The sequence below is a fragment of the Lepisosteus platostomus genome, chromosome 9, assembly GCF_059453375.1.
Source record: "Lepisosteus platostomus isolate fLepPlt1 chromosome 9, fLepPlt1.hap1, whole genome shotgun sequence".
In the NCBI taxonomy this organism is placed as follows: domain Eukaryota; kingdom Metazoa; phylum Chordata; class Actinopteri; order Semionotiformes; family Lepisosteidae; genus Lepisosteus; species Lepisosteus platostomus.
Window position 1 is genome coordinate 53,952,839 of NC_142619.1, and position 20,634 is coordinate 53,973,472.

General features: G+C 47.0%; 1 protein-coding gene across 1 annotated transcript in view; it reads left to right on the top strand.

The window, feature by feature from the left end:
• Positions 1-20,634, top strand: part of reln (reelin) — a 186,768-nt gene that overhangs the window by 26,550 nt on the left and 139,584 nt on the right. Inside the window, 1 exon segment of the mRNA XM_088645617.1 lies at positions 6,605-6,712. Within this exon segment, the coding sequence (XP_088501743.1) occupies positions 6,605-6,712 (108 nt within the window).

Here is a 20,634-nt window from a genome sequence, read left to right on the forward strand (position 1 = left end):
AAGCTTCAAAAAGTACTAAATAAAATAAAAGTTGACTGGGGTTTTTATATTAATTTTTCAAATAGCAGCAGAAGTTTTTATCAGAGGTGTTTCAGTTTGTTTTTTTCACGCTGAGTCCTGAGAACAAGAACCACTGGTCTAAAATGTTGACAAGCTGCGTGATTTTAACGAATTAGGGGGAAAAAAAGCATACGGACAGTCGGTTTGAACAAATTACATGCAGAATGCTTATTTTTTGGAAGAATAATTTTCATGCTGTGCGGACTAATTCTTAATGGTGTAAATACCCCAGCGTGAAATGCTAAACAGACAATGAACATGATCAGCAGCTGTAGCAGTGGTGAATCTGTGACTGTAATTACTCAAACCAAACCCTGCGCTCTGTTATCCACACGCCCCTGCCTCCTGCTCGAACTGGACATTGTTCTTGGAGTCCCATTGAGACCCACGTTGGAGCTAAAACACATCCTCCACAACCAAGCGCATCTAATTGTGTAACCATGGAGAACTGCTCGCAGGTCAATCCGTATCTGTCCTACCTCCTAGCACTTCTCAGGTCTGCTCAGGCCTGGGGACTCCGCTCTCAATACGCGAGCTGGACAGAGTAGGTTTCTACTGGGCAGGAACTGGGGTTTGGAGAATCAGCCACTGTCCTCTACTGGCCGCAGTGTCAGCCTGAACGCCACAAGTCTTATGTCAAACAGATGGAAGGGAGAGAGTTTACAGATCTTCTCATTCCAATCCAATTCATTCCAGTTCTTTAATGAGACTGGTTAATTACTGAACAAATTCATCTATACAGTCCAATCAAGTGCAAAAATGTTTAGTGTAAGAAAGCTGATAAGTCTGGAAAGGACAAGAAACAGAAAATACCACTTCACCCGGCATTCTTCCAGACCTACAGTATCTCAGACAGGATGCTACCATTGGCTGATGGGATCAGAGGTCAGTGGTTGTGTCACTGCTGGGAGAGTCAGTTTGAATTGGTCCTGTGAGACTCATGCAGAGTTTTATCCGGGGTTTGAAAGGTCTATACAGGCACTCCTGACCCTCACAGCTTGAGCAAGAACATGTGCTGTGCCAAAAGATCCATATCCATGTACAAACCTGCGTGGACAGGTGGTCTGTCATGTCATTTGCTGTGCTCTTCTCTTTATCATGGCTCGCAAGATGGAGATCCACACTACTTAATGACGTTTCTTCTTAATTCCAAATTTGCGTATAACAGTGTTAATCAGCTTGTGTTAAATAAAACAAAAGGGCATTTTCTTGAATTCACGAAAAGGCTTTAGCCCAGTATACAGTATGTTGATTTTGTATAGTGGGAATGTATTTGTAAATCAGTGATTACTTATAACAGAATCCAGTTTCTTTTTCCTAGTCCTCCACAAACACGTCTCTGACTATCAAGTCGTATGGCAGCATTCGGCGCAGACAGCAGAAACTACCTCACGATGTGTTTTATACACACTGCTGTACTTTCATCTTAATATTCTAATACACTATGTATGTGTCTTACCATACTGTATTCATAAATATGCTATGTACACTGCCCAGGCACAAATGTCAACAGTTATTTATACTTTAATACCTTTAATACTGTGTTAAATAGTGCAGACACCTTCGTTAATAAACAACTTTCGTTTTTTGCACTGATGCTATATTAAGGAAAAAAATAAAGAAGCGAAACGTGAAAGTAGTTATTGTACTCAAATACTTCTTATGCGAGTGTCTAGTCTTGATTTCTGAGTCGCAGCGATCTAACCCCCCTCTTTGACCTCAATCCTTATTGGGGAATATTGATCGTTATCCCTTTCTTTCACTCTATGGTGTACCTGTCGGGAACACATCCCAGCAAGTACTGGGGTACAGCTGCACTGTGCATGGTGTGTGTGGGCTTTTCAAGCTTTCACTGCAGAATATTGACTGCTGGAGGTGAGCTGGGATGGTGGTTTTTTAAAAAAAACAACATTATGCTTTGAAAAGGCTCATGAACGCTGTTGCACCAGATATAAGAATACCGTCATTTGTGTCTGGCAGCGACAAGGGTTCTGTGTTCATTTTCCTTCTTACATTTTTAATTTGACATGTTTTAGCGAAGTACAGAAAAAAAAAAGCATTTTAACTTCAGCTGCAGTTGCCTTGAAGGTCGGCGTCCCACGCTGGTGGACCTGGTGTGTTAAGCTTCCACCTGTGTTGCGCAGCAGTGCGTATGCAACAGCTCGGATGCGCTTCAGCGCCGTCTTGCTCTTTCAGCACCTGCCTCCTCCAGGTCCCCATCATGGCGGTGGAAGCTGTGAGCGCCACCAGTGCCTCTCCACCAGTACAGCACCACCCCGAGCGCTGGGGGTGCATCTCGTGCTCCTTCATGGGGGAAGGGAAGATCTTTACAGCGGGAGATCAGAGAGCCAGCCAAATGCCAAGTCGCCCCCAGTGTCCCAGAACAGAGGAGGCAAAGTGTTCCTTGCACGTTCCTCGTGCTGCTCCTGTATTACTGATTTCTTTTCCTCCCATTTTCCCTGTGAATGGAGTTCTCGAGAGTTACTGGTAAACAGGCAGGAAGGGCAGGGAGTGCACACAGGGCCCCATGCATCAATAGTTCAGTAGGAGAGGTGCAGTGTGTGCTGGTAATGAGCTATGCCAAATCACACCATCAATATTGTATGGCTGACTTTGGTGGGGGGTTGGGGTTGAAGAGCAGAGTGCTGGAGCTTTATAACCCACCTTTTCTCCAATTGGGTGGGGGGGGGGAGGGTCAGGGGTATGAGAGACTGGGAGGATTATAATGAGGCCTGGCGGGGTTGTTAGCGGGGAATGTGCTGACTAGATTACGGAGGGTGGTCAGCGCAGCCTGTTGCCATTGCTGTGTCTTCGGGTGGGTTACCTTTCACACACACAACGGAGCTCGTTTGAAAAAAAAAGGCAACGTGACGGGTGCTCCTGGGAATTTTAAAATAATATCCCGTATATTATTTATATATCCTGGAGGTGGTGTGTTTCTGATCAAAGAGGACGTAAAGTGCAAATACCGTTAGCTGTGTGATGTTATTGAGCTGCACAGCTAAATTCAGTTCTTGAACGCACCGCTGCTGTGTGAATAATTTAGATCTTGCATTTGTATTGATCAGGTAGTTTCCTCGGTGGACTCGCCAGCCCCCGCCCCCCACCCTTCCCACTCCCAGTTTGGAGTTGAGCGTCCCCCCCCCCTGATGTGCAGGTGTACTGCTGAGTAAGAGGAGAAGAGCAGGCAGAGAGCGTGAGGGGGAGAGAGAGAGAAGAGCTTTTAACACGCTGTTAAAGGGAGAGGCAAGGGAACCTCAGAAAGACAGGTCATCTGGAATGTGAGTGTGAGATGGAGAGGATGAGGAAGAGCATCACTGAAGCAGGGCTGGGGAGGTGTGTGCTCATTGCTTCTTTAAACCCCCTCCACCAACACCATCACCTCCCCCTCCAGCTCCCCAGTGAAAGAATGAAGGGGCTGTTAACTGGAGCAAATTAATGCAGTAGGGCGAAGGGAAGGCGAGGAGAGAGGAGTCCCACAACTCCCCAACACCGCAGGACACCTCTCTCAAAATAGTTCACGGCTGGAAGTGACTTCAGTGCTGAGCAGCTCGGGTGGGAATTCTGTGAAATCAGGAAAATTTTGTATGTGTTTCTGCCTTAACATGCTTGCAGGCAGTGTGAGTGTGTGTTAACATGATCATATGAGCATGCCAGGCCTGCTCTGTGCAAGGATAGATAGAGCAGGAATAGTTTTTGAGAATAAACATGAAAAGACAGAGCACAGATTCCATTTTCATTTTCAGCTGAAAGAGACATGATGAATTATTAAAGCAGTGTGTTCAAACTCCTTTAAGCAAACAGGACTGTGAGCTCACTGAGGGTGCATGTGCCATGTGGTTTATGGAGAAAGATAATATTACAGGCAGTATAGACAGACAGCACACACTCTCTCACACACACATGCTGCTGATGGTTGCTTTGTGTCCACGCACACAGACTGCTGGCACTCAGAACTCAACCCTGTAAACACACTCATCCACAGTGTTCTAGAGCTGAGAATGCAATCATGCACACACACAGGCTGCTGGAGTTCAAAATACAATCATGCATATACACCCACACACAACCTGCTTGAGCTCAGAACACAATCCTGTAAACACACCGTGATACACACAGACTTCTGGAGCTCAGAGCACAATCATATATACACACACTGATACACATAGACTGCTGGAGCTCAGAGCACAATCATATAAACACACTGATACACACAGACTGCTGGAGCTCAGGGCACAATCATATAAACACACTGATACACACAGACTGCTGGAGCTCAGCACAATCATGTAAACACACTGATACACACAGACTGCTGGAGCTCAGAGCACAATCATATACAGTACACACATGGATACACACAGACTGCTGGAGCTCAGAGCACAATGATACACACAGACTGCTGGAGCTCAGAGCACAATCATATAAACACACTGATACACACAGACTGCTGGAGCTCAGAGCACAATCATATACAGTACACACATGGATACACACAGACTGCTGGAGCTCAGAGCACAATGATATAAACACACTGATACACACAGACTGCTGGAGCTCAGAGCACAATCATATAAGCACACTGATACACAAAGACTGCTGGAGCTCAGAACACAATGACACACACACAAACCCACCCTGCTGGTCCTCGGACCACAACTGTGCACATAGACAGACAGGCAATTTAGGGTTTTACCACAACAACTGCCAGCGCCACCAGTCTAAGGATTCCCCACCCAGCTTTCCAGAGTCTGAGCCACAGCAGCCTCATACACCACCATGAAGAATAACAAACCAAACCCAAAAATGAAACACTGGCCTAAGAGCCTTTTGACCAGATTTTACTTCTCATCCTTCCAGGACACATGCATTCTTTCCGTTTTTTGCTCTTGACAAAGTGGGGGAGTTAGAAAGAGTGATAATAGTAATTTAATTCAAAATTGCACGTGCAATTTCATAAAACTGCTCCATTGTAATGGGAACCTTTTACTTTTCCATCTGCATTCCAGCATGTAATGGTCTCAATGACACGGTGCAACTTCAGCACTTTTCCAGTAACTTTTCCAGCCTCAGAAAACCTCCCCACAGTTTCTTTATTTCAAATCCAGAATTTTGGATGAAGAGAGAAAACAAGCATAATGCTCCATTTTTTGGCACTAGCGACCTCTTTTCGTGTGCTTTTAACTTTCCTCTGACCCGTTCTTGTCCAGTGCTGAACCCCATGGACACTGGCTACTGGGCTTTACCTAAATCTTACAGGTTTATATGCAGGAGGAAAGGCGTGGATGAGAAACTAAAACTGATATAGGGCATCATTTCCTGCTTGTTGTCCATACAGCCCATCAGAAGCTCTGTCAGCAGTGGCTCCTTGTTTATAAGCTTCAGCATGGCTGAATTTTAATTCACCTTGTGTGGTTTTTCCTCAAGGCCCAGGAACATAGTCTGTTCTCTGACTACATTGAAATTCTGCTCTGACAACACGCCTCTGTGATGTAATCTTTCAATAGAGGAGGTAATGGTGCTTCAGGTTTGGTGCAGATACATTGTCTCTGGGGTTAACAAATCCATTACAGCTGAAGGGGAGGCAAGGGGGGTTTGCAATGCCATTTGCATAAAAATCCAGAGGTTTAATGAGCGCGTCAGACAAAATTATGATTCAATCAGTAAAATGTGATTTTGTTTTAAAGGTGAGCGCAAAATATTCACTGCACGTTAACCCTAAAGAAGAGCCCTAGGCAAAATGCTGCTCTAGTAACAAAAACTGAAGCTGCGCCTCTGTCTTTGCACTGATACAGTGCCATGCAAAGACAACCCTGAAATCAAGCAGGTGAAATTCTGGTTGAAGGTTTTATTTGATCTAGTGTTTGACTTGTGGTGTACAGATAAAAGTATCTGTGGGATGCCGAACTGCATTTCCAGTTTTGCAGCACACGTGCAGTGATGCTCATTATGAACACAGTTCTTCAACATGAGTAAGCTTATAGACTAGTTACCCCCATTTCACAGGCTTGTGCTTTACCTACATGCAGTGAATCCCTTAACTCTTACAGTGAGAGATAGGTACTGTATTGTACTGTATTTGTAGTGCAGTTGATGCATCTTGGTTTTGAATCATTTCCAGCTGTATGCTTATAAACTTCTCTGGAAGTATGCCTCACTCACCTCTTGACAGACAGGTCTGTTCTCTGGCACAGCATACCCAAACAATACCTCTCTACCTCTCTCCACTTCCAACCCCGATACCGCCAAACATCTGTTCCCACAGCTGGCGGCAAGTCCCACTGGAAGTGGCGTTGCGCTGCTGTTGTTTAATGAAAGTGCCATGCTGCCGCCTTAGCATCTGCACTCTCTGCTCGTTAGCTGCAGGTTGGGAAGAGGCAGCTTGTTAACCAAGGCCCTTCTCGATGCGAGGTCACGCAGACAGCAGTTGTGCCTGTGCAGGAGTGTGGCCACCTGTACGGGTTATCTCGCCAGTAGCATCTGTGCGGCTTTTGCGCTCTGTGCTGTGCGCACTCAGTCTGACTGTTCTTTTTCCTCCCTACAGTAACGATCTCCACCAGCACCTACTTCGATGGCCTGCTGGTCACGGGACTCTACACCTCCAACACTCTCCAGTCAGCTCCCATTCCCGCCCCAGCAGCCTTTGGATTCGGTAAGTCCCACTGGCATCACTGATCATCATCTCCTTACAGAGGTGTAAGAGTGGGGTGTCTCGGTGTCAGTATGAGGAGTGAGAGAGGAGTGTCTCAGTGTCAGTATTAGGAGTGAGAGAGGAGTGTCTCAGTGTCAGTATTAAGAGTGAGAGTGGAGTGTCTCAGTGTCAGTATTAAGAGTGAGAGAGGAGTGTCTCGGTGTCAGTATTAGGAGTGAGAGAGGAGTGTCTCGGTGTCAGTATTAAGAGTGAGAGAGGAGTGTCTCGGTGTCAGTATTAGGAGTGAGAGAGGAGTGTCTCAGTGTCAGTATTAGGAGTGAGAGAGGAGTGTCTCAGTGTCAGTATTAGGAGTGAGAGAGGAGTGTCTCAGTGTCAGTATTAGGAGTGAGAGTGGAGTGTCTCAATGTCAGTATTAGGAGTGAGAGTGGAGTGTCTCAATGTCAGTATTAGGAGTGACAGTGGAGTGTCTCGGTGTCAGTATTAAGAGTGAGAGAGGAGTGTCTCGGTGTCAGTATTAGGAGTGAGAGAGGAGTGTCTCAGTGTCAGTATTAAGAGTGAGAGAGGAGTGTCTCAGTGTCAGTATTAAGAGTGAGAGAGGAGTGTCTCGGTGTCAGTATTAAGAGTGAGAGAGGAGTGTCTCGGTGTCAGTATTAGGAGTGAGAGTGGAGTGTCTCAGTGTCAGTATTAAGAGTGAGAGTGGAGTGTCTGTGTCAGTATTAGGAGTGAGAGAGGAGTGTCTCGGTGTCAGTATTAGGAGTGAGAGTGGAGTGTCTCGGTGTCAGTATTAAGAGTGAGAGTGGAGTGTCTCGGTGTCAGTATTAGGAGTGAGAGAGGAGTGTCTCAATGTCAGTATTAAGAGTGAGAGTGGAGTGTCTCAGTGTCAGTATTAGGAGTGAGAGTGGAGTGTCTCAGTGTCAGTATTAGGAGTGAGAGTGGAGTGTCTCGGTGTCAGTATTAGGAGTGAGAGTGGAGTGTCTCAGTGTCAGTATTAGGAGTGAGAGAGGAGTGTCTCAGTGTCAGTATTAGGAGTGAGAGTGGAGTGTCTCGGTGTCAGTATTAAGAGTGAGAGAGGAGTGTCTCAGTGTCAGTATTAGGAGTGAGAGTGGGGTGTCTCAGTGTCAGTATTAAGAGTGAGAGAGGAGTGTCTCAGTGTCAGTATTAGGAGTGAGAGTGGAGTGTCTCAGTGTCAGTATTAGGAGTGAGAGTGGAGTGTCTCAGTGTCAGTATTAAGAGTGAGAGAGGAGTGTCTCAGTGTCAGTATTAGGAGTGAGAGTGGAGTGTCTCAGTGTCAGTATTAGGAGTGAGAGTGGAGTGTCTCAGTGTCAGTATTAGGAGTGAGAGTGGAGTGTCTCAGTGTCAGTGTTGAGGTGTGTGTAGTGTTTAAGGTTCTCAAAGAAGCTGACTTTGTGTGAGGTTTTGGTCTCCATAGATATAGAAACATAAATATAGAAACTTTAGACAGAACAAATGAATGAGGTCTGTAATAAATATAAAGCTAATGTGGTATACGGCACCAGAAATGAGATACAGTGCAGTGCAGTAGAGCAGGGTACAATTAGACAGTAACAGACAGGGGAGGTACAGCATTAAGAGCATCAGAGACTGGCAAGGCAAGGCTCACGCCTCATGCGATATAAATAAGCTTCCAAATTATCCCCTTCAGCTTGATAAACAGACAAAGCAAACAAACCATGGGTGTGAGTGGGTCTGTCCGGACTTGGGGAGCAGACGACTCCAGACTCTTTACTGGAGCACTGCTCTGCCTTTCCCCCCAGATTCTCCAGCAGCCTCACAGTCGTGTTTCATTTCTGTGTATCTCAGGAGAGGCAGTTACTGTTACAGCCTGAGGCTATTCAGCAAGAGCCCTGACTTTCTGAATTTTTTTGCAATCTAATTATTAGAAAAACATATTCAGGTGTAATAAAAAACACTTACAAACCGCAGATAAGAATTGTAAGAAATTATGAAAAACAGCAGATAAGAAATTTTATTTGTGCTTGAGAAGATTGATAAGGCCACTTATGTCCAACCCAGACCGATGACTTTTAGACACTTGGCGGGTTGTGATGATTCCAAGCCATTGCTCACAAATAGCAAACAACACATAAGTGATGGGCTGTTTCTGGGTTAAGAAATGTTACTTTTTAATTGACAGAATATGTTAACTATTCAAGAATGAGAGAATAAGATTAATTTTTAGATACAGGTATTATTACATTGAAAATTGCCCTTCTGAGTGACACACTGTGGTCTGGATAGTTTGGACCAGTCTGGGCAGGGCTGGAGTGAGCTGGACCAGGCTAGACAGAGCTGGAGTAAGGTGGACAGAGCTGGACAGGGCTGGAGTAAGGTGGACCGGTCTGGATAGAGCTGGACCGGTCTGGACAGGCTAGACTGGTCTGCACAGAGCTGGAGTAAGGTGGACCAGTCTGGACAGAGCTGGAGTGAGCTGGACCGGGCTAGATAGACTAGACTGGTCTGGACAGAGCTGGAGTGAGTTTGACAGGGTTGGAGCAAGCTGGACAGGGCTGGACCGGTCTGGAGCAAGCTGGACAGGGCTGGACAGGGTTGGAGCAAGCGGGACAGGGCTGGACTGGTCTGGAGCAAGCTGGACTGGTCTGGACAGCGCTGGAGCAAGCTGGACTGGTCTGGACAGGGCTGGACTGGTCTGGAGCAAGCTGGACTGGTCTGGACAGGGATACAGCAAGCTGGGATAGGTGTGGACGAGGCTGAATAGGGATTATCTCTGTTTCAGTTCTCCAGTTCTTTTCCCTTGTATTGGCTCTCAGATTAACAGCTTTCCTAAGCTTTTTCCCAGAGCTGTTTGCTTACTTTGCCCCATTATAACCTGTTTATAGCTCTTTCATCATAAGATCTTCATGAGCAGAGTCTTGAGCCCGTAACTGTTCCTGTTCGACGGAGGCTGTTGACAAAACCGGCCAGCCTACTGTGAGTGTGCCAGTGCATACCCCGCTGTGCTCATCGCCGGAAACACACAATGTCTCGCAGTCCTTCTCTGCTCACGCGCAACACTCAAATTCCTCCCCCACTGACTTGCTCTCTGCAGTGCAACAAGAGAGTTCCTGGCCTGAAGTAATTTACTGGCCCCACTGAGGAGATCTCTCTGAAGCTCCCCTTTGACCGTAATGCAGATATAGCTCTTTCTGTTTCCAGTTGTCATCTTTTGGAATTTGTGTTGCTAAAAAGGAATATAACCTCCCTATAAAATAAAATTTCTCAGTCATAGTAGGCATGAACTGAAGGGGAGAAGAGTTAATTCATGTTATAATGGGTGAAGATGTGACCTTCCACTCACTCCGTAATGGAGCCCTGCATTTTACTTCTTTTTCTCTACACGCTTTAAACAAACTAAGTTTGCTTACTAACCTATTCTTGTCTGCTAATAAAAGTGCAATGTCGAAAATGACACAGTATTCCACGTGGACGAAAGTAATCGCACACTAGTCTCTGGCAGAGAATGACATTCCTCTCACATTGGCGCTGGCACCTTCCTGGTGGCATCACTCAGACGAGCTGTTGCCGCAATTGGCCAGAGATCCAGATGTCGACATCTGGAATAGCTTGGTGTGAGTTAGGGAGAACATCTGGTGAGCAGATGCCGAGCTGGTGTGTCAGGGCTTGGCTGTGTGGAGCAGTGGGGACAACAGGAATCTCTTGACGTCGGAGTCTTGCCTGGGCGCCCCGAAGCGGAGCAGGGAATCCACTGGCGGGAAAACGATGTAGTCAGCTCATCTGCCTGTGTCTCCAGCAAGGGATCGCAGAGCACTGTGTGGAATTAGAGGCAAGCCATGAGCCTACTACTGAATTATTTACATAAACACTCCTTCCTCAGGGTATAATTTTTATTTGTGTACCTGAAAGGAATCTCATTTACTATTATCAGAAATGGGGCACAACCAGCATTTTGTGAACATTGTGTGCTTCTTCGTTTTTTTTTTTCTGGATAGTGAGGAAGGATGGGCAGACGCTTCTGACCTGCCCACCTTCGTCTTCTAACACGTGCTGCAGGATCGGTGCTCTGCTGCTAAGAGCCGGGAGAAGGCTTTGACCAGCTAATCCTCGCCCTAGTCTTGGCAGGGCTCACACAATTGTATACCTCCACTACAGGAGTGCCAGTCACAGTGGGTTAGGCTGGTTAGACAGCTGGACCCAGGCTCGAACCCGTGGACACGGGTTAAGAAAACTTGCACAAGGTTTCACTCCCTTTCAGGGATGTCTCATTGAATATGTTGACTTACAAGTCTGCCAGCACTCTATGTAGAATGAAACTGTACTCATGAGGACTAACGTGCTCTTCAACCTTGCTTATTCAAACTGCTCATTCTGATCCATTCTGCACATCTGAGGTCTGAATGTCTTTGCTTATTTACAGTAGTGGGTATCTCATTCAGTATGAAGTCACCTCCATGATGCCGTGATGCAGACCTCATGTCAAGGTCAACGTCCCCTTGTTACAGGAGGTTTTAGGAAGCCCTGCAAATATCCCGAGAGATGTCTAGAGCTTGTGCTCTAGACAGGAAGATGTGGCTACATTCATCCCACTTGTACCTGTACCTAGCTTCACCAACACCATGTTCACCAAGCATGCACACGAGACAAGAGAAAAAAGGCTGTGATTTTTATTGTGCATAACAAGCAGAGCAGCAGCATTCTGAATAAATCTTCCGGTTAGAATAATATGTTGTTGCTTTTTATTTGGTCTTCAGAAGTTATCCACTCAAATCATAGCATGCAGCATAGGAAAGTTGCTTCTTCCTGATAAGGATCACAGCCAGCCGATGACTGTCCCCGAAGCACAGGACATGAACATATGCTCTGGATGGGACTGGGAGGCAGGAGCCAGTGACAGGTGGCTTTGTGAGAAACAAACCTGCAGAAAGCGGCTCATCTGGTCTGAATGAGTAATTAGCACTCGGAGGCAGTGAAATTCCATGTGAGAGAAAGGAGCTGTCAGGATAGGCTCTGGTGGAATTAGCCACTCCTTTGGGCTAATGAAGGGGCTTATAAGAGCAGCCAGGAGGTAAAGGGATTCCGTCTGCGTTCAGGCTCAAGGGTGGGGTGGGAAGTTCTCATTAGCAAACGAGTGGGCTGGCTTACCGGGCTGTGGGACTCTGTGAGCGCGGGAGGCTTAAGAAAATACAGGCTGCACTGAGGGGCTTCACACGGGCTGCATGGTAGTTCGTTTGCCATCTGGACCGGGGCTCACCGGTAGCATTCACTCCTGGAGCAGCAGGGCAAGGAGCTATCATCCTTGTATGGGAACTTCCCCGTGCAACTTGCACAAGTATTCGCTCCCTTTCAGTGAGGTCTCGGTGAATATGTGGAATTACAAGTGATTGGTACAATGTTTAAAAGTGGGTAATTTAATTCAGACAATTCAGAAACTAAAATGTGTGGCTTGCATAGGCATTTACCCCTCATCCCAAATCAGTACTGCACTTTCAGCTGGAGACTTCAGTTCCACAGGCAAGGAGCTTGGAAGTTCTCTCTCTCAGTCAGCATCCAGTTAAGGAGTGTGAAACCGACAACTAAAAATGATCTGGATATACATTTAGGCAGCTAATGGTCTGTTTTGCTTATGTACTTTCCTTTACTTATGGATAGGCTGTGGAATGCCTGGAATGGGAGCTTTATTACATTTCAATTACATATGACTACTGAGTGTTTTTAACTGTGTGGGGTCCCTGTATTGCCTCATGACCCCTGGAACACGTTCAGACAGCCGGTCAGTGTTTCTGATTTGTTCCTTCAGTGAGGAGTGAAGCATGCACCTAGTGTAAGCAGTTGAATAGTTCTGTACGGTCAGAACCGAACTAAGCAGGACTTTATATCTCATTCCCAGAAAAAAAAAGATATTGCTGCTCTGGAATCAGTCCACAGTACAGCAATCAGACACATTCCCAGACTTAAAGGAAAAACCCACTCTGAAAGCCTTAAAGAACTGGATCTTTCTGGTCTTAAACAGAGAAGACTCTGTGGAGGGCCTGATTCACAAATGCGCTGACAAAGTCAACCCAGTGGATTTCACATCAGTGAAATCAACACTGAGACATGAACCAGAGGACATACAGTAAGTGCAAAGTGAAAGTGTCTATTAAACCAAGAACTGGAGACACTTCTTCCCACAAAGGTTTGCTGGAGTGTGGAGCAAGCTACCCTGTTGTGTTATTGAAGCTGCTAACCTGGCTTCTTTCAAGAAATGGCTGGATGAAACTTTAAGATCAATTTACCACTAAAACTGAAAAATAAAAAATGGATCGAATGGCCTCTTCTCAGCTGTAGCTTTTCTTATGTTATACCCAAGTACTGTACAGACAAACTAAAATGGATAAATATCATAATGAATAATTGTAAGCTCGTTTGAAGCAGGAGCGTGCATAAGATTGCTCATTAATGTTATAAAAGCTGATGAAAGTTGTCACTGTGTAATTATAATTACATATAATTACATCTGTATATGCAATTCACAGAAGCACTACAGATCTGACTCTTCATTCATCTGTTTGCAAAACAAAGATGTCGGAGTGGAAAAAAATACTTCAAAAATACCCCCCAAAAAAGATTTCTCACCTTCGGGTCGATCTTTTCCTCTTACCTCGTACTTTCGCCCTGGGGTGCCGATGACAGGGGCGAGCAGGGTGGCTCTCCAGAGGGCCTCGCCAGGCTCTGCAGTGTGGAGGCTGCCAGCAGTCGGGGTGGGAGTGACCGCAGTGCCTGCGGCGGGCGGCTGGGGTGGTGAGAGCTGTGAGCCGCTGGACACGGGCCCGGGGCCTGCCAGCTGCACGCCGCTTGTCCGTCATCGGGGCTGCTGGTCAGAGGAGAGAGAGGCCGAGGGGGTGTGTGACTGTGATGCTCTGTGGTTCAGAGGGGGTGTGTGACTGTGAAGCTCTGTGGTTCAGAGGTGGACTGTGACTGTGAAGCTCTGTGGTTCAGAGGTGGACTGTGACTGTGATGCTCTGTGGTTCAGAGGGGGTGTGTGACTGTGATGCTCTGTGGTTCAGAGGGGGTGTGTGACTGTGATGCTCTGTGGTTCAGAGGGGGTGCTGTGACTGTGATGCTCTGTGGTTCAGAGGGGGGACTGTGACTGTGATGCTCTGTGGTTCAGAGGGGGGACTGTGACTGTGATGCTCTGTGGTTCAGAGGTGGACTGTGACTGTGATGCTCTGTGGTTCAGAGGGGGGACTGTGACTGTGATGCTCTGTGGTTCAGAGGTGGACTGTGACTGTGATGCTCTGTGGTTCAGAGGGGGGACTGTGACTGTGATGCTCTGTGGTTCAGAGGTGGACTGTGACTGTGAAGCTCTGTGGTTCAGAGGGGGTGCTGTGACTGTGATGCTCTGTGGTTCAGAGGGGGTGTGTGACTGTGATGCTCTGTGGTTCAGAGGGGGTGTGTGACTGTGATGCTCTGTGGTTCAGAGGGGGTGCTGTGACTGTGATGCTCTGTGGTTCAGAGGTGGACTGTGACTGTGATGCTCTGTGGTTCAGAGGGGGGACTGTGACTGTGATGCTCTGTGGTTCAGAGGGGGGACTGTGACTGTGATGCTCTGTGGTTCAGAGGGGGGACTGTGACTGTGATGCTCTGTGGTTCAGAGGGGGTGTGTGACTGTGAAGCTCTGTGGTTCAGAGGGGGTGTGTGACTGTGAAGCTCTGTGGTTCAGAGGGGGGACTGTGACTGTGATGCTCTGTGGTTCAGAGGGGGTGTGTGACTGTGAAGCTCTGTGGTTCAGAGGGGGGCTGTGACTGTGATGCTCTGTGGCTCAGAGTGGGGGGCTGTGACTGTGATACTCTGTGGTTCAGAGGGGGGACTGTGACTGATGCTCTGTGGTTCAGAGGGGGGCTGTGACTGTGATGCTCTGTGGTTCAGAGTGGGGGCTGTGACTGTGATGCTCTGTGGTTCAGAGGGGGTGTGTGACTGTGATGCTCTGTGGTTCAGAGGGGGTGTGTGACTGTGATACTCTGTGGTTCAGAGGGGGTGCTGTGACTGTGAAGCTCTGTGGTTCAGAGGGGGGACTGTGACTGTGAAGCTCTGTGGTTCAGAGGGGGTGTGTGACTGTGATGCTCTGTGGTTCAGAGGGGGTGCTGTGACTGTGAAGCTCTGTGGTTCAGAGGGGGTGTGTGACTGTGAAGCTCTGTGGTTCAGAGGGGGGACTGTGACTGTGAAGCTCTGTGGTTCAGAGGTGGACTGTGACTGTGATGCTCTGTGGTTCAGAGGGGGTGCTGTGACTGTGATGCTCTGTGGTTCAGAGGGGGTGTGTGACTGTGATGCTCTGTGGTTCAAAGGGGGTGCTGTGACTGTGATGCTCTGTGGTTCAGAGGGTGTGTGTGACTGTGAAGCTCTGTGGTTCAGAGGGGGGACTGTGACTGATGCTCTGTGGTTCAGAGGGGGGACTGTGACTGTGAAGCTCTGTGGTTCAGAGGGGGGTGCTGTGACTGTGATGCTCTGTGGTTCAGAGGGGGTGTGTGACTGTGATACTCTGTGGTTCAGAGGGGGGACTGTGACTGTGAAGCTCTGTGGTTCAGAGGGGGGTGCTGTGACTGTGATGCTCTGTGGTTCCGGTTGGGTGGGCTGTGAAGACAGATAATCTCAGATTAATGATGCCAATTAACGTGAACAGCATGTCTTTGCACTGCGCGTAAAGCCCATGTTAACATGCGGAGATTGTGCAAGCTCCAGCCACACAGAGCCAATTCAAACCCAGAGCAACAACACTACCTACTTTGGCACCTGATTGCCCTAATTACTGTTACATTAATGTTAAAATCTATTACATGCACCAAGGTCAGCTGTATAAACTGTGACCAGAATTGTTCTAGTACAGCTCCGTTTGTACAACTGAGCTAAAGTGTAATCAAGTGTTTGAAAATAGATTGTGCAACTGTTTTTTATTGCAATTACTGTGGTATAAAGTACAATTTAAAATAAACCCCTTTCTGGTTTTACTGTAGTTTCTTACATATAATGAATGTCATCTGGAGTGCGCAAGTATATACTGAACTGAAAAGTGTAGCAGAGAACTGTAATATAGCAGCCTCTTCCTTGGCTCTGCATGCATGTACAGGAAGGGGATGTGCAGTCAGTGAGGAGCTGCCAGAATGCAACAGGAGATCTGACTTACTCCACCACTGGGGAATTTAAGCTATTCCTTTTTGAGCATCTGTGTGCTTTTTATTTGCAGGTTTATTTTAATCCTGTTGTAGATGGTATGTGTGTTTTCTGCAGAAAATTGATGAATTTGTGCACTCATAGCAAAACTCAAAACTTTGGTCTGTCATGGTTCTGGAAGCTGTCTCAGTTTTTTTTTGCAGTGTGCTTTAATATTATTTTCATTGTGATTGCTATTACTAGCTGATGCCTTTACAGAAGGTACATTAGAAGGCGTTAATCTCTGATACTACCAGTGAAGTAAGCGGAATGTAATGAGTCAGAATTAAGACAGCAGAGCAGTACTGCGGTACAGGAGATTACACAGAGCAGGAAACGTTTGCACAGTAGAGTTACACTGCAGTACAGTTCATACACGACAATTACTTGGTGAAATAAAGAGGTTTATATGGTGCAGGTGTGAAGTGCAGTATAGGAGTTTACAAATATCCCTCTATCAGTTTTCTAGCCACTTTATCCAGTTTAGGGTGGCAGTGCAGCATGAGCCTATCCCAGCAAGCAATGGGCACAGGGCAGGATACACCCTGGATGGGACGCCAGCCCACCCCAGGACACATACAGACACAAACACACACACTCACACCAGGGCCAGATTTCCCAGTGGTCAATTAACCTACCAGCTTGTCTTTGGACTGTGGGAGGAAACTGGAGCACCCAGAGGAAACTCACGACAACATGGGGGAACTTACAAACTCCACACAGATCGGGAATTGAACCCAGGGCTACACTGCTGTGAGGCAACAATTCTAACCACTGTGCCTTAGGAATATTGTTTACATAGTACAATTACAAGGGTTTACACAGCATAGTACAAGCACTTAGTTTACACCATGTGGTAAATGGGTTTGCACAGTGCATGTACACAGTTTAATTACAGGAGATTACTGGTGAGTACAGTAGAGATGACAAGGTGTAATTAGTGAAGTAAATTATTAAACAGTGTGGGAAATTTGCATTAAACAGTTGGACGGTGCAGTACGATTTACTTGCTGCGGTATAGAAATCGACTTGGTAAGTACCGGAAGGGTTACACAGCAGTGCTGCATTCGAGAGCTGAATGAAATTAGCATCAGTTAGATCCTGACGGGTTTAGGGTTTAATATTTGTCTCCGTTTTCATAAGAGCTTTACTGGAATTAGAGCTAGAATTCATGCAGCACTCAGACTGCAGTAAGGACTTGAGTTTGGCTTGGGGTAGGGTAACTGTTTAGAGATTCCATTAAACTGACTTCAATCAAAACTGACTTCAGTTCTATTACATTTTAACTACCGTTCTAAAGATGGTTTGTGGTAAGAACTGGGTTAGCTTTAAACGTGTGTGGTCTGTCCTAGACTGTTATTAGGGCTAATAACAACCATTTCCCCAGTCTACGGCAGTAACAACACTTGAAGTAAATACAAATCACCCCTGAGCCATGTTTGTTATCTTTACTTATAACTCGATCCTAAATTATAGGACAAATATATTCCTCACCCTGCCCCGTCCCCAGTCGCAGTACAACAGCTACCTGAAACTTCAGTGTCACTGGAGCTCAAAATCCACTTGAATTAGTCAGAATGGTATTTTACTATTTACGCAGACATAACCTTGCATAGTTTTAAAGTTACTATTGCTTCCTTCTGTTATCCCCCAAACGAAAGACCTGATGATTGTGAAAATTGTCTGTGGTTGGAAAGAAATGTCTTTAACTGGACTGAGCTGGATTCGATGGGGCTTTGGTTGTGTTCAGCAGTCCAATCTGTACATTTCAAAAACTGGTTCCCTAAGGCCTCTTTACTGCGCCCCCATGGACCACTCAATTATTATTTACCTCCCTAAATGATTATGCTTCCTAATACGCGGTGGGCTGTAACCCTGGGGCTCTGAACCCACGGTCGGGGTGCGGAGAGCCCCAGCTCTGCCGTCTCTCTGTGTGGCTGCTGCGCATCCTGACAAATAACGTCCTGTCAATGAAACGCTGAGTCCTGTGGGTTATAGAATAACATGTCGGGACATTATTGATGATCGAGGTGAATAATAAATTCAAAGGTTCCAGCAAATGAAAGCACACTGCGGGCTTTGTTTTCCGCACACAGGGAGGGAGAAAGGGGGGTAGAGAGAAGGAGGAAGCAAGACGCTGACGGTGAAGGGAGGCAGGGAAGAAAGAGTTCGGGGACAGATGAGGGAGACGGTACTCTGGCTGACACAGTGCCCTGCGCTCCACGCCACCTACGCTGGGAAAGAGACAGAGGGATCCTCAGCTCGGGGAGTTTCTTCCTGATCGGGTGCCTCTCCTTGTTCCTCGCCTATTCTCAGTGGGCTGTACTGGGGGTACAGGTATTGCCTGTTGCCTTGCACCCCTTTAATGAAAGATGCCAGCAGCCATATCACCCTGCAACTCACAACTGGCAACCCACTGAAGCTAAGCAGGTGTGAGCCTGGTCAGTACCTGGATGGGAGACTCCTGGGAAAAGCTAAGGTTGCTGCTGGAAGAGGTGTTAGTGGGGCCAGCAGGGGGCGCTCACCCTGCGGTCTGTGTGGGTCCTAATGCCCCAGTATAGTGACGGGGACACTATACTGTAAACAGGCGCCGTCCTTCGGATGAGACGTAAAACCGAGGTCCTGACTCTCTGTGGTCATTAAAAATCCCAGGGCGCTTCTCGAAAAGAGTAGGGGTGTAACCCCGGTGTCCTGGCCAAATTTCCAATTGGCCCTTACTAATCATGGCCTCCTAATAATCCCCCTCTATGAATTGGCTACATCACTCTGCTCTCCTCCCCACTGATAGCTGGTGTGTGGTGAGCGTTCTGGCGCACTATGGCTGCCGTCGCATCATCCAGGTGGATGCTGCACATTGGTGGTGGTGGAGGGGAGTCCCCATTACCTGTAAAGCGCTTTGAGTGGAGTGTCCAGAAAAAGCGCTATATAAGTGTAAGCAATTATTATTATTAATTATTATTATTATTATCCTTATTACCGTTTACATCCGAGAAGTTAACAAACAGTAGGAGGTCGATTGGTCCATCAAGCCTTGTGGCTGTCTGATAGTAGTTAAGTGATCTGAGGATCTCGTCCTGCCATCTCTTGAAAGCAGCCGGAGTTCCGGTATCAACAACCCGGCTGAGTGACTCGTTCCAGACCCCCACAACCCTTTGTGTATAGAAATGCACTTCCTTGTTTCCTGTGGTTCATGTATCACTGTTGATCCCGCTGAGTTGACTTTGTCAGTGCGTTTGAAGATTTTGACCACTTGCCTCAGTGTTGTCAGTAGTCTTCTCATTTCCTGACTCTCCTCCCCACTCTTGAGCAGAGTTTGCTTTCTCTCCTACAAGCAGAAAATCGTGGTCCTATTTTTCATCACCCCTGCTTTCGTAGGTACCTCACTAACCCAGTAATTTGCCAAACAGAGATAACTGACTGATGTACAGTACCAGGCCCTCAGCCTGTGTTGATTTCAATAGGCTGCGTCACTTAAGGAGAAGTACTGCCCTGCAATGAGAGAATAGTAGTACCATAGAAAACCAAATCCTAAAAGTGCATCATTGATAAGATCATGACAAATTACACAAAGTTAAAAACATGCAGGCAAAACAATACGAATGGCCAGGAATAAGAAGGCATGAGCTTTGATTTTCCAGCCTGTTTGCTGCAGGGTTTTGCATTACAAGCTCATGGTTTTGTCACATCGAACAGTCCTTCTCCCATTATTAGCCCTGTATTGCAGGTGGGTGGGGTTCTGCTGTTTCTCTCGCGCCCAACAGGAAATTAAGGATTAGGGACAATTTCTCAGCCAGTTGGGTGTGGGGTGTGTAGCAGCTGTGGGCCCACAATGGAGGGTTTGTTCTGTAAAGGTGAGGTCAGGACCCTAGCTTTGCTCTCCATCACCACGCACTCAGCCTGCAATCACTGTGACTTGCACAACCACAGCTCAGATGGAGGCCGACCGCCTCTTCGCGACTGTGGTGTGATGAATTGGGCTACAGCTAAATTGCTGTGTTTTCATGTGGCGTAAATAGGACACAGGGAGAAACGCGGAGGACTGGTATTATGGAGAGTTATTACAGCCTTTCCCAGCCTGCTGGAGATTAGACACACAGCACTGCCCCCTGACTGAGAGAGCAGAGAGAGGTGGGACAAAGCAAACAAGAGACCGTGGAGCAGAAGAGATGGTTGGGGAAATAGAGGGGAAGCAGGGAAAAGAGCAAGAAGAGAGGGATAGGGAGGAGGGAGAGAAAGAGACGTAAAATGAAAGATGGGAGGAGAAGAGGGGAGACCAAGGAGAGTGCCCTGCATGGACAGAAATGAAGGAATGGGGAGACGCTGAAAAGGCAGATAGGAGCAAAAGAAAGAGCATGTTAGGAAAGGGTTAACTGATCCAGGAATCTCACCCATCATCTCATCCTTCGTGGTTGGAAGAAGCCAGTATATCGGCTTCAGCAACACAGCTGGTTGGGTCGTTCCTCCCTCCCACAACCCTTTGAGTAAAGAAGTGTTTCCCGTTCTCAATTTGAAGTGCACCTCCAAGTGAACGAGGTGCAGTGAGATCTGCATTTTTCCAAGCGAGGGTGTGTAACGGGTGCTGCTGCATCTGAAAATGCAGCCTGGCAAATGATCCCCTTGCGCTGCTGGTCGTGTGTTTATTTCGGAATCTGTTCGAATATCTCTTTTCGTTGTTTAGCATGTGTGCTCTCAATGCCTGGTGCTGGAAAGCGAGCAGGGGTCGGAGGCTGAGGGTCTTGAAGCACTAGCGAGGGGGAACC